Genomic DNA, 11,482 nt, shown 5'->3' with positions numbered 1-11,482 from the left:
ATTTTTAGCCTACTAACCCCCAAAAATAAATTCTGCTTTGAACTAATTAACCTGTTCTCCAAATCTTGGCATGATAAATCACTACTGTCCACAAAAGAAGACACTGCTACAGCAGTTTAAAAGACAGAGTTAAAACATCTGTTTTGAGAGTCTCTGTCCTTTAAACATGCAAAAATTGCAAGTTTAAAGTTCACTCAGATAATTCTGAAGCATGCAGATAGGATGCATAGTTTATTTTTTACAGCCCTCTTTCCAACTAAAGCTTTTAAAGACATTTGGCAATTTACAAAATGTTGTATCTAATCAAGCACTACCTAAAGCTTACTGTAACAGACCCAGGTGCCTTTTCCATGTGCAGTTTTCTTTCAGCAGGGTGTGTGGGAGTTATTAAAACTGAGCAAGACAAGTTTTTCTGATCTCTCCAGCACAGCTCTGCTGTGTAACTCAGAAGGAAGTCACCACACACAGGTTTTTTTGCCAGTTTGTGAAAGCTTTTGCCATTTCACTCATTTATTCTACCTCTCATGTCAGTTCCATTGTTCCATAACAGTTAACGTTTTACAGCCTCAAAATAATAAACGCATTTTCTGTTCACATTTTACAAGTCTATCCCGCATTGGTTTCACTTTTGAGAAGCAACAATACATGACTTTGAACACCTACTATCACTCACATCAGTGACCAGCAACGCCTAGGCAAGGTTTCTCTAAACAGCAAAGTTTAGCTGAGCAGTGAGTCAGGATTTCCTTCTGCAGTTCCATTTTAGAGTTTTTTTCTAGAAAGATAGATTCTCTGAGAATATAAAAGAGACTGCAAATGGACAGACAGCAACTCGTACAGACAAGCCAGACAAACAGAGATGCACCACTGAACAAGGTTTAGATCATCCATGGCAGTGTTTCTCCAGGCCTTCCACGTCCTGCTGTTGATCTGGAGGACATGATGAAATATGCTTTACTACTCCTTTCATCATTCTGCAACTTTATTCCTCTGTCTTCTACTCAATGAAATGGTTTACAAATATATCAACATTGACATGAACAGCCCTATTGTGACCCCATTTTGCACTGGTTCCCTCAACTCCTATGTTTCTCCTCAAATATCACTATGGCCAAGATTTCATTTTATTACCAAAGCAACCATTGCTGCTGTCTAGGACAGCATTTCCATTTTCACCATGTGGACCAGAATACACTGAAGTTGTGTGTCAGGTCTGGTTTATTATTTTAAAAAGCAAATCATAGCTCTAAAGATGAGTAGAAGTAGGCAATAAAGCAGTTTTTTTTTTCCAGAAAACTGATATTAATGCATGTGAACTCGAACAATTCCAAAGAAAATGTCACATCATCTAACTGAATATTTTTGCTCCTGGAAAAAGGTCATCATTTGAAACCAGATCTACAGGGCAGCAAACAATCATTAAGATGCTTTATTGACAATATCCACTCACTGCAAAGTTTCTGCCTGCATACAATTAGATCTTAGCTTTTCCATAGTGTTTTATTGGCAGTGGAAATGCATCAGTACTTTATTGAAAGCAATAAATAATACTGTGATAAAAATAGTTCAAAAGTAGACTGTACATATTGTTACATAATCTGAAAATACACAAAAGATTAATAGAAAAACAGAACAGTAACAATGAATTTCAGTTTTACAAGCAAGTTAAAAGTGGAAAACAATAAGAAAAAAGACATGCTATATATATTGTTGCATAATAAATAATGCACCATCTGAACAGATTCTTGCTGGCTTTTTAATATGCCATTTACAAGTGTCAGATACATTTTCTACTCATACAGTCCAAAATGGCTACAACCATCCAAATTAAAGTCCAGACAAGTCTTTAGAACAAGTTTACAAAACACATAGGATGACTTACATAAGAAAAGTAAGGCCTTTATTAGAAGATGCACTGCTTTAGTTTTCAGCCCATTGTACCTTCATCTTTCACTACTCATTTGACAGGAGGCTGCAGTGCTTTAGGATTGGTCCATTAAAACTGGTTCCACCAGCATCTTTCCACCAAGTGTTTTCAAGCAAAAAGGTCTAGGACAAAAAAAAAAAACCTCTCTGTGGCCTGTGGCTCACAACCAGGAATCATTATGAAGTCTGTCTTCCTCAGGGAAGGAAAAGCAAAAACAAAAAGAGTCCTCGGTTTATGGCTTGTTTTGAGTCACTGCGCAGAGGCGCTGCACAAACACAGCAGAGGGTGTGAGCACTGAGGCAATCGCTCCTGCAACGCGTCCTGCAGGCTGAGGAGTTCCTCCCAGCTTTTCCAACCACTTCCACTTTAAATAAAGACAAATTGCCACTACTTGACACATCCTCTGTGTGGAAAGGTACAGCTCTGAGGAGAACAACACTCGAGTACCGTCCCTCCTACGTCAACAAAGGCTCACCTGAAAAAAAGCTGGACTTGTTTTCAGATCTAAGCTAAGCGCTCCAAAAGACAAAATATATACTGCTCGGTGTCGTGATACTTTTACAAAGGTATTAAAATCCTTTTCACCTTCAGTTTCATTATTAAAAAACAATGATAATTACAGTTACTGCATAATTTACAAAAACCCTATATTGCTCATAGGGACATATACATACAAGCATTACAGTACATTCAGCTGGAAAGACTAAAATTAGAATAAAAAATCAGCAATGATTTGATTTGTAGACTGAATAGAAACAGAAAAAGTAAGTAACTATATAAATGACAAGTCACATAAATATAAGAAACATTTAGGTTCTAAAATATTTTCTCTATAGTACTCATGAATTTATTTGCTAATTAAAAACTCTGTAATAAAATATCTCAAAGTGTCCATTTAACAAGTATTAACAGGTTAAGGGTTCCAAATGTTCAAAATGCTGCATATCACCGGTAGAAATAGTGTGGGTAAACTGCAAAAACAACAAACAAAAACAACACACAAAAAGAAAAAAAACACAGAAGATTCCATTAGCAGGTTTTAACCACCATTGCATTCCAAGATTGTCACAAACAGCTCAGCAGTGATGCACTGAATTACTGCCATGCCATGCTGGATATCATTTTATTGCCTCCTGCAATCTCCAGCTGCAATGCAAATAAAGCAATGAGGGCAAATGTTTCTGCCTCGAGGATTTCCATCCCACATCACCTGACTACAGAAAATCCTGAACCGGGGAGGAGAATCTGGGGGAAAGACTTAAAACTTCAGTTTCTTGCAACTAAAAATACTTTAAAGAGAGCCCCTGAGATTATGTATGAACTGACACTCATGTGGTCTCAGCTGCTACGTGCAGGAGTTTCCTCTGTCAGCAGTTCACATGTAAAAACTCTTTAGAACTCAACTCATACATGCAAAAGGTTCTGAATTTGAGGAAGCAAATACATGAATTGGAAGGGATGCTACCAGTAAGAAGAAAGACAGTGCAAGCAGAGAAGGACAGGCAATTTACAGTCCATGAAAGATATCAGTGAGGGGGAAAGAGCCACTGAGTTGATTTTTTAAAATTCATTGTAATTTAAAAAAAAAAAAAATTTTGGGCTTGCTTGCAAAATGAGAGAAGTACTGTGCCATGAGAAAATACAGCAGAGGCTGCTGCAGAAACATTCCAGATCCTGGAGAAAGACAGGACTACAGCCCTTTCAGAAGCCAGAATACATGGATTTTGTGTTACAACACATCAACAGCACTGCTCCCCAGATTGAGGCTGCAGGTAGCTAAATCCAAGCAGCCAGCCCAAGCAATCACAGGGGTATGGAGTGTCCAGGAACTGGGAAAGTGCAATTATCCCAGTAACAATTCAGTACTGAAGCATGTTTTAGTGGGACAGCTCTGATCAAGCAAAGACTGTGAGAAATCAGCAATCTGAGCTGCAGTGTCACACACTGGATTTTTTCATCCCTAATTTAGTCTCTTCCCTCCCTCCCCACTTCCACTAGCTGTGCTTCATCCAGCCTTGATTTCAACACTTTTTACAGGACTGTTTAGCACAGGTCCTTTTTGAAGCTGTTTTAAAAACCTCACAGGAACACATTTCTGACAAAACCCAGTATTTCAACACTCAGTCTTACTGTAGGAAATAAACTTGGGATTTCCAATAGAATGACCTACCCTGAAAACCTGGACTATTTTCTAAGTGTGTAAAACCACTGTAGGAAAATCCCTGCTGCTTTATTGCACAAATAGCTGCTTCAGTGTTATTCCTATCAGCTTTACTCACCAGGAGAAGGCTTTAACAGGAGTAGGTCCTTACTGTGGCAGAATCCAATCTTTGTGTTCCTGATACACTGCCTATTCCAAGAAGCATGGGAAGACATGCAGAACACAGCATGCATGTTAGTTTTCCAAACAAAAAAAACCCCTCCACAGCAATGGTGATTACAGCTTTGGTACTCACCCAACTCTAAGGTTACAAGTTAGAAAAGCAGAATTTATTTCACAGTTTGTATATTAACCACTTCTTGCTCCATAGGCTAACAAAATGTATTCTAAAAAAATCTGCTTGCCAATTAGCACAGAGAAATTGGCAAAGGTGATTTTTTAAGTTATTTACTACTTTATGTAGTTTGTAAATATCTAATATTTCAAAAAGAAAGTGGTTTTACATGGTAAAGGCTTAATCTACTTTCATTTACAGAATTTTCCACATGAATTTTGGTAAATATTTTGTGCTAGTGACAGTACCTAAAATTTAGAAGAGCATACTGACAGTAGCATCAGATGCAAAAATTGGTTTTTTGAGCTTTATGAATAAATAAGAGTTTTCAGAACCTGAGGCAACTTTAACAGATTGTGTTCTCACTCTGTCTGTTCCAATAAAAAAACATTTCATATTTGCTTCTGTGTATCTTTTGTAAACTAAATTCAAGCCAAAATTGGTTCTTATGTTGCTACAGGTACAGTTTTTAAACAGACAAGATCTCTCATGTGACAGGTGATCAACCTCCAATTCCATTGGGGATTTTTGGGGTCTGCTTTTGTTGGTTTGGGTTTTTTTTAACTCATATCTGTGTGTGAACACATATACCCAAAGATCATTAAGTACACAGCAATGAATAAAACAGTGATTTCAAATCTGGTCAATAATGAAGTGATCACTGCAGGGGGGGTAATGCACCTGTTACTGAAGTTTTACTCATCTCAAAATTATCTGAGGGGGTTTACTCACATCATTTTTGAATGCATTTTATTGCATTTCAGAAGTGGGGTTCATATTGGTCTAATTGCTGCTAATCAAAAATTCTGCATTGTGTGATTAAAAGACTCCTACTAAGCTATCATTTTACTTTCCTAAATTACATTTATTTCTAGCTATGATTCTCATTTTGTTACTCCAGTGATGTAAAATAGAAACTTCACCTCTAGTACAGCTTCCTGAAATGACAAAGCACCCTATGGTTAAATACAGTGTTATAAAAACAACCATGCACAAGGCAGATGCTTTTATGCAGCAAAAAGGTCATTTGGACTTAATTCCCCTGGAATTTCAGGCAAAAAATAAAGAATGTCATGCTTAAAATTATACAAAATCAATACCATCAATCTGCATCTTCTTTGGCTGCATAGAGGGTGAAGACATTGAGGTTGTAACTCTGAAATTTGCAGGAAGAGTCTCTGCTGATCCAGCAGCTAAACCTCTTATGTCCTTTGGTCTAAACTTCTTTCTCCACGAAGGTGCTCTCCTAAAGCTCTTATCATCATCCTGTCATATTGACAAACAACATTAGCAGTGCAAAAAGTGTTATTGGGGATTGTTACTGACATTAAAAGGATTACTGACAAACTTAAGTAAATGTATCACCACTGAAGAAGGCAATTGTGAGGAAATAAAAAGTAAGTGTATTAAATACTGCATTGCCAAGCAAGGCTTTCCTTAAGCACTTGGGTAAATGTAATTTAATTACCCAAGTGCATTTTCCTTCCCCCATTAATATATCTGCATCTTTCAAGCAATATTTCCACCTCAGAAACATAATGCTACACTTAGTAAATACATTTAAATACACTTCCAAAAACATCTTTGGTAGAGAATGTATTGTGTCAATGCAAATGTATCCACTGGGCAGCTCCATTTGCCAGCTTCCCATTTAGAACCAGCTAAATCCTTTCAATGCTCAGATTTATTCCCTTGTACAATTAGGAGATAAGTGTCTCCATTATTTGGAGAGATCTTCATGATCAAACTGCCCTGTGCTACTAGAACAGAGCAAACATCTGTTGCCTTAAAGCTCCTTTTGCAGTTTGAAATCTCCAAGGAAAATACTTTAGAAAACCATCAATGCTTTCTGATGGGTTGTTAAAACCTTGGTAGAGATGCACAAGGGAACAGAGCTGTCAGGAGCTTCCCCTGTCCTCTTCCTCATCCCAGCACCAATGTTTCTGAGACTGGTTTCCTGAGCTGGTTAACCACAGAAGGGTTTTGTCACTTCAGCCTTAATCTGCAACACTTTTGCCTACATGTGCTACCACATCAAATCTCATCAGCACCAAGGATGAAGCAGCATGGACTTAATTAAGGCTCTCCTGGGGAAGTAACATCAGCTTGAACCTGAGCAACCTAAAAGGTTAAAGATGAAACACTCTCTCCTCTATGATGTTGGTGCACAGAATAGCTTCACACTTAGTTTTACACTCATTTCAATGCAGTTATACAATAAAATCACAGACTGCCCAACAAAAATTACTTTGATGTGTAAACACACCTGGTGGTCTTCTGCACCAGTATGAATCACAATTAACAGAAGATTTCTTGAAAGCACTCAAAGCTCTTTGAAATACTGCTCTTTAGGATAAAGTGCCTTTCTCTATCACAGCTTGCTCATTGCAATGCTGGTCACTAATTTTCACATATTTTAGATCAAGAGGATTCAGCCCAAAGTGCTGCTATTAGACGGGCTAGTAAACCAAACTTGCAAATCTTCCCAATACTTTCATATTCAAAGTCATCTTACCAAAATACACAAAACGCTGCTGTATTTAGAAACCCTCAGAGACAAGGAGTTTCAAATTAAAGTTTCTGTCATTGTTCTGTCAAAAGCTTGAAGAGGTTCAGGCTAAATTCTTTCACTGAGCAGTTCTGATAAAGTTTCCAGAACCATAAAATGGGTCAACAACTCAAGTAACTTACTTCATCAAGTCTTCTGTCAGTGCCCATAGCAAGGAGGTTATTGAATTCCCTCTCCAGAACAGCACGAGCCTGAAGTTTGTGGTACGAAAGAAATGGAAGTTGATTCCAAAAGATTAGTAATTAGTAACTTATAATGATTTTAAAAACTTAATAGGACCCAAATTGTTTAGTGCTTTCTTATCAGATTAATAAACATGCTTCATACTTGAAAAGTCAGTACTTGAAAAGTTACAATTTAATTTGTAACTTATTAAAAATTTAAGGAAAACTTAACAGCTGTCCTCTATTTGTGATATGAAAGTTCATGACTCTGCCTCTAACTTAATTATTTCAGAGTAAAAACTGGCAAACAAAAATGATGAGTTTCACACTATTGTTGTGAAGATGGGCTGTGAAGAAAATATTCAAGCAATTTTTTTCCCAAGCAAATTTATCAATAAGAATTGTTATTAACAACTAGAAAACCATCAGAAAAGCATGATTTTAAGTTTTTGTCGCGTGTGACAATGGACAACTTTGCATCCATTTTTAACCTTCCTAGGAGGCCTAAGGTGCCTCATCCTTGGTTACCTGTGTGTTTTGAGTGGGGATTTGCAGCAGGAGAGCCAATGCATTGTAATCAAAGGATTCATCTAAGGCCACAAGCGCGCCGTGAACGCCGCTCTCCTGCAGGTTATTGGCGTATTCCTTAAGGCCAATGGACACCACCCATTGGATCATCCTCTCATTGCTCCACACCAGGACATCTGGGGAGGCAAAAACATAGTGCCAGACTCATTACAACACCTCTTCTTTGAGCCAAATCATCCACAGTCATGAACTGGATGATTGAAGTGGAAAGTAAACATATTACAAGTCTGCTGGAAGACATTTCACACCATAACTTAAATATTCCAAGGAGCAATTCTCTATATGCAAGAGATGCACCCATTCCATTTGGGAGGTGAAAAACAACACACCAGCCACAACCCTGGCTTGCTTGCTGCCAATCAGTTGTGACTCCTGGGAATGATCTCAGGCACAATTACCAAGTTAACCACCAAAAGGTTATCCATGATTTGAAAGGAAAGGGAAAGAGCAGGGACAGAACCTTCTAAGCAAGATTTTAGACTCGGATATCAGAAAATGCTTCTGATATTAAGCAGGGAACAAAATTACTACAGCAAATCTTGGAAAATCATGAATTCCCACCCTACTTTCTCTTACTCCTTCTCTCTTGTACCAGAATCATCATGAATCTGGAAGATACAATTACCTAAGTCACTTGGATATTTTTTCATCAACTGCTGGGCAATAAAATTTACTAACCACAAGCAACAATAAAATTATGCAGATGTAAAGTTATGTCAAAACAGGGGGAAAAGAAGAAAATAAGGACATCCCTCCCCAAACATGTTCTTAACTCTCATTCTCCTAAAACATTTCATTTCAAACTTCAGAGCAGTATGAGTTTCCAAAATGTTCACATTTGTAGCATAAGTAAGTGATTTAATGATGTGGTTTATCATTCAGGGCCTACATCTAGACACGCCTTGTGCATTTAACACTTGTTATTTTATAAATGGTTCCACCCTCTAAAGCCTGTTCTTTGTTTATGGATCTTTGAGGCTGATCAGTGAAAACATGGCAGAATCAGACTGAGGTGAGGACAATGCACTAACCCTTAATTTCATTCTGGCTTTCTTCTCTTTTTCTTTCCAGTTCTTTTCGATCATAATTCAGTCTTCGGAGGCACATAATTCCACACTGAAAACTGTTCCTGTTTGGAGCAGAGAAAAAAAATATTTAGAGATAATGGAATCACTTAACTGTGGGTGAGGTCTCCATCTTCAGCCTCGTTACCTGTGAAAGCTGTCCACCATTTTCAGCTGCCCACGCAGGTCTTTCTTGGTTAAGTGGTCCAGCATGCGAGCATCCACCAGACATTCCATGAAGTAGCTGCGGTACTGAGGGAGCCCCAGGCTTGGCAGCCACTCATTGCCAATCCACTCGTGGTTCATGTCACCATAGGCTAGTGTCTGGTTTGAAAAAAAATTAAGGGACATGCTTATTGACATGAGAAAAGAAAAGCTGTTTTAGACAGCACAGTTTAAAGAAATTGCTTATTTGATTCTTAGCCTGTAAAGATAAGCACATCAGAATACTGAATACTACGTGTGTGTTTTCCAAAGAAGTCATCCTCATGGAGAAAAGCAAGTGCAGATATTCACATCAGCAAGTAAAACTGCCTCAATTTATATCAAGAAATGGCATGACAAAATATGCAAGAGCTAATAAAATTTTAAAGAAAGACTAATCTACATGGTTGGACAGCAAAAGCCATAGAATTTCATTGTGTTGAGATGTTGTAAATACTCTCGCCCTTGAAAACTAGGGGGAATCTTATTTTTCTGGTGACTTTATAAAGAAAACATATCAGAAAAATAACTGCGGGCCTTTTTATATACAGTTAGCTGTTTTCAGAAACTGATAAAACCCTGTTACCAAAGAACAAGCCATTCTAAATGCTAGTCTTTATCCTAAAAGAGATTTTTCTCATTACAGTTTTGATCTGCAAATCACCAGGCATTTTTTTAGAGAAAACATCTATAAAAATAAGAGTTTGTAATCATACATCTAATCACTCCTTGGGCAACAAAACCAGGGAGCTCCTTTTTTCAAAAGCATAATAATTCAGATTTTTCTGTTAAAAGGCAAAAGTTTTATTTCTCCTCTAAAGGAAGCACCTTCCAGAAAGGAGCAAGGCCACAAGGAAATGCACCTCTCCAAGCCAAGTGAAAGAGCTCCTTACTCTGGACTTGTTATCACTGACAATCAACAAATGAGTAGCTGAGATGTAGTTACTGGGACTTAAACCAGCTTTAAGCTGGAGAGCAGCCAAGAAAGAAGAGTCCACACTGTGCAAAGATATGGATCATGGGTAAATCCCAAGTTACCTTTCTATCCCTGTATACATACTCAGCTACATCAATGTCTGAGAATACAATTAAGGATTTGCCACCACTTTAAGGCAAAACAATCAGTCAAGGGGAATTACAGAATAAGTGCATAGAAATCTACTTAACCATCCAGGCCCAGGGTACCTTGTGGCACACCTGGGATGGTGGCTGGGTTGGACAGGGACATTTTACACAGAGCAGATATTCCTCTTGGAATTCTGGCTTCCTCAGAGAGCTACCCCCAACCAAAACATTAAAATATTTAAATCACATGTATTTCCCAAGTGTGCATTGTAGAGAGATAAGGCTGCAGTTTCCCCCTCTCCCAATCCCCAGGTCACACCCAGAATCATTAAAAGATGCTGGCCTAAAGGAAAAACAGATTCTTTCATGCTCTAATGATTGTGACAGTTTACATACAGTCTGTAATATGAGATAAAGTTTCCAACCTGAGCCCAGCTTCCCTCCTCATCTTCCTGTTAGGTGGTTAGGAAAGCAAAAGAACACACACATATTAGTGGTTAAGTTTAGTAAGGAGGTCAAAGTTAATGGTGCACTGCAAGACTCTAAATCTACTGCATACCAAAAAAATCTAGATAAACCAAGCATCATGCAATGTAAAAAATTATACACAAGGCACTTATGAGAAGTTGCAAACCCCATCTACTGATTAAGTTCTCTGGAGAGAAGAAATTTCTGCACCAATATTTCAATTTGTCTATTTGTCAATCAAGTCAGAGCTCCATTTTACAGATTAGAGTTTTGTTTACAATCTTATCAACATTGATTTTTTCTTCCTCCCTTCTGGGAAAAAAGCTATCAAGATGCAGATTGCAAGGTTAATAGTTAGAAGAAGCAATGATCCAGAATTTTAGCGCATTAATTTGAAGGAAACAAAAAAAAGAAAAAAGAAAAAAAAAGACCAAAAGGTACTTGATTCAAATGTTCAAGAAGTGGAAAAAGCACTCTAAGGAAGAGAAGTGGCAACACTGTAAACTAACCGTTTGTTGTGTGGCTGTAAGATTTTCCATCTCTTCATGTGTTACCCAGACATTTCCCGTGGTCTAACATGAGCCCACAGGGAATCAATCCCATCCAGTGAAAGGAAAGCAGTAACAAAGAGGAGAGGTTGCAGAACAGATAAGCAATCGGTACATGTAAGGAGCAGGCATGGGCAAAGCAATGGTCTCTAGGTCAGCTACAGCTACTGACAGTCATGGCATGCAATAAAAGCCTACTCACAGGGATCAACTTCCTTCACAGATATTAACAAAACTGAGCAGCAGAAACAGCTGACAGGATTTCATTAATGGGTAAACACTCAGCTCTGCTCTAAACCGAAAAATACATTTGTAGCCTAGCACATAGCCCCAGGAATAACTTTAGACTGCAGAGCAGGCAGACTCAGAAGAGAAAATTCCCACTAAGTG

General features: G+C 38.0%; 1 protein-coding gene across 1 annotated transcript in view; it reads right to left on the bottom strand.

The window, feature by feature from the left end:
* Nucleotides 1-501: 501 nt before the first annotated feature.
* Nucleotides 502-11,482, bottom strand: part of PPFIA1 (PTPRF interacting protein alpha 1) — a 53,317-nt gene continuing 42,336 nt past the window's right edge. The window contains exons 22-27 of the mRNA XM_058807951.1: nucleotides 8,956-9,131; nucleotides 8,775-8,872; nucleotides 7,684-7,859; nucleotides 7,114-7,182; nucleotides 5,523-5,688; nucleotides 502-2,898 (exon numbers count right to left, since the gene is read on the bottom strand). Of these exons, the coding sequence (XP_058663934.1) occupies nucleotides 2,873-2,898; nucleotides 5,523-5,688; nucleotides 7,114-7,182; nucleotides 7,684-7,859; nucleotides 8,775-8,872; nucleotides 8,956-9,131 (711 nt within the window). The 3' untranslated portion in view covers nucleotides 502-2,872. The remainder of the gene's footprint in view (nucleotides 2,899-5,522; nucleotides 5,689-7,113; nucleotides 7,183-7,683; nucleotides 7,860-8,774; nucleotides 8,873-8,955; nucleotides 9,132-11,482) is intronic.

The sequence above is a fragment of the Ammospiza caudacuta genome, chromosome 6 (genome assembly GCF_027887145.1).
Source record: "Ammospiza caudacuta isolate bAmmCau1 chromosome 6, bAmmCau1.pri, whole genome shotgun sequence".
NCBI lineage: Eukaryota > Metazoa > Chordata > Aves > Passeriformes > Passerellidae > Ammospiza > Ammospiza caudacuta.
Note: the sequence above shows the minus strand (reverse complement) of the source record. Positions and strands in the feature narration are given on the sequence as shown.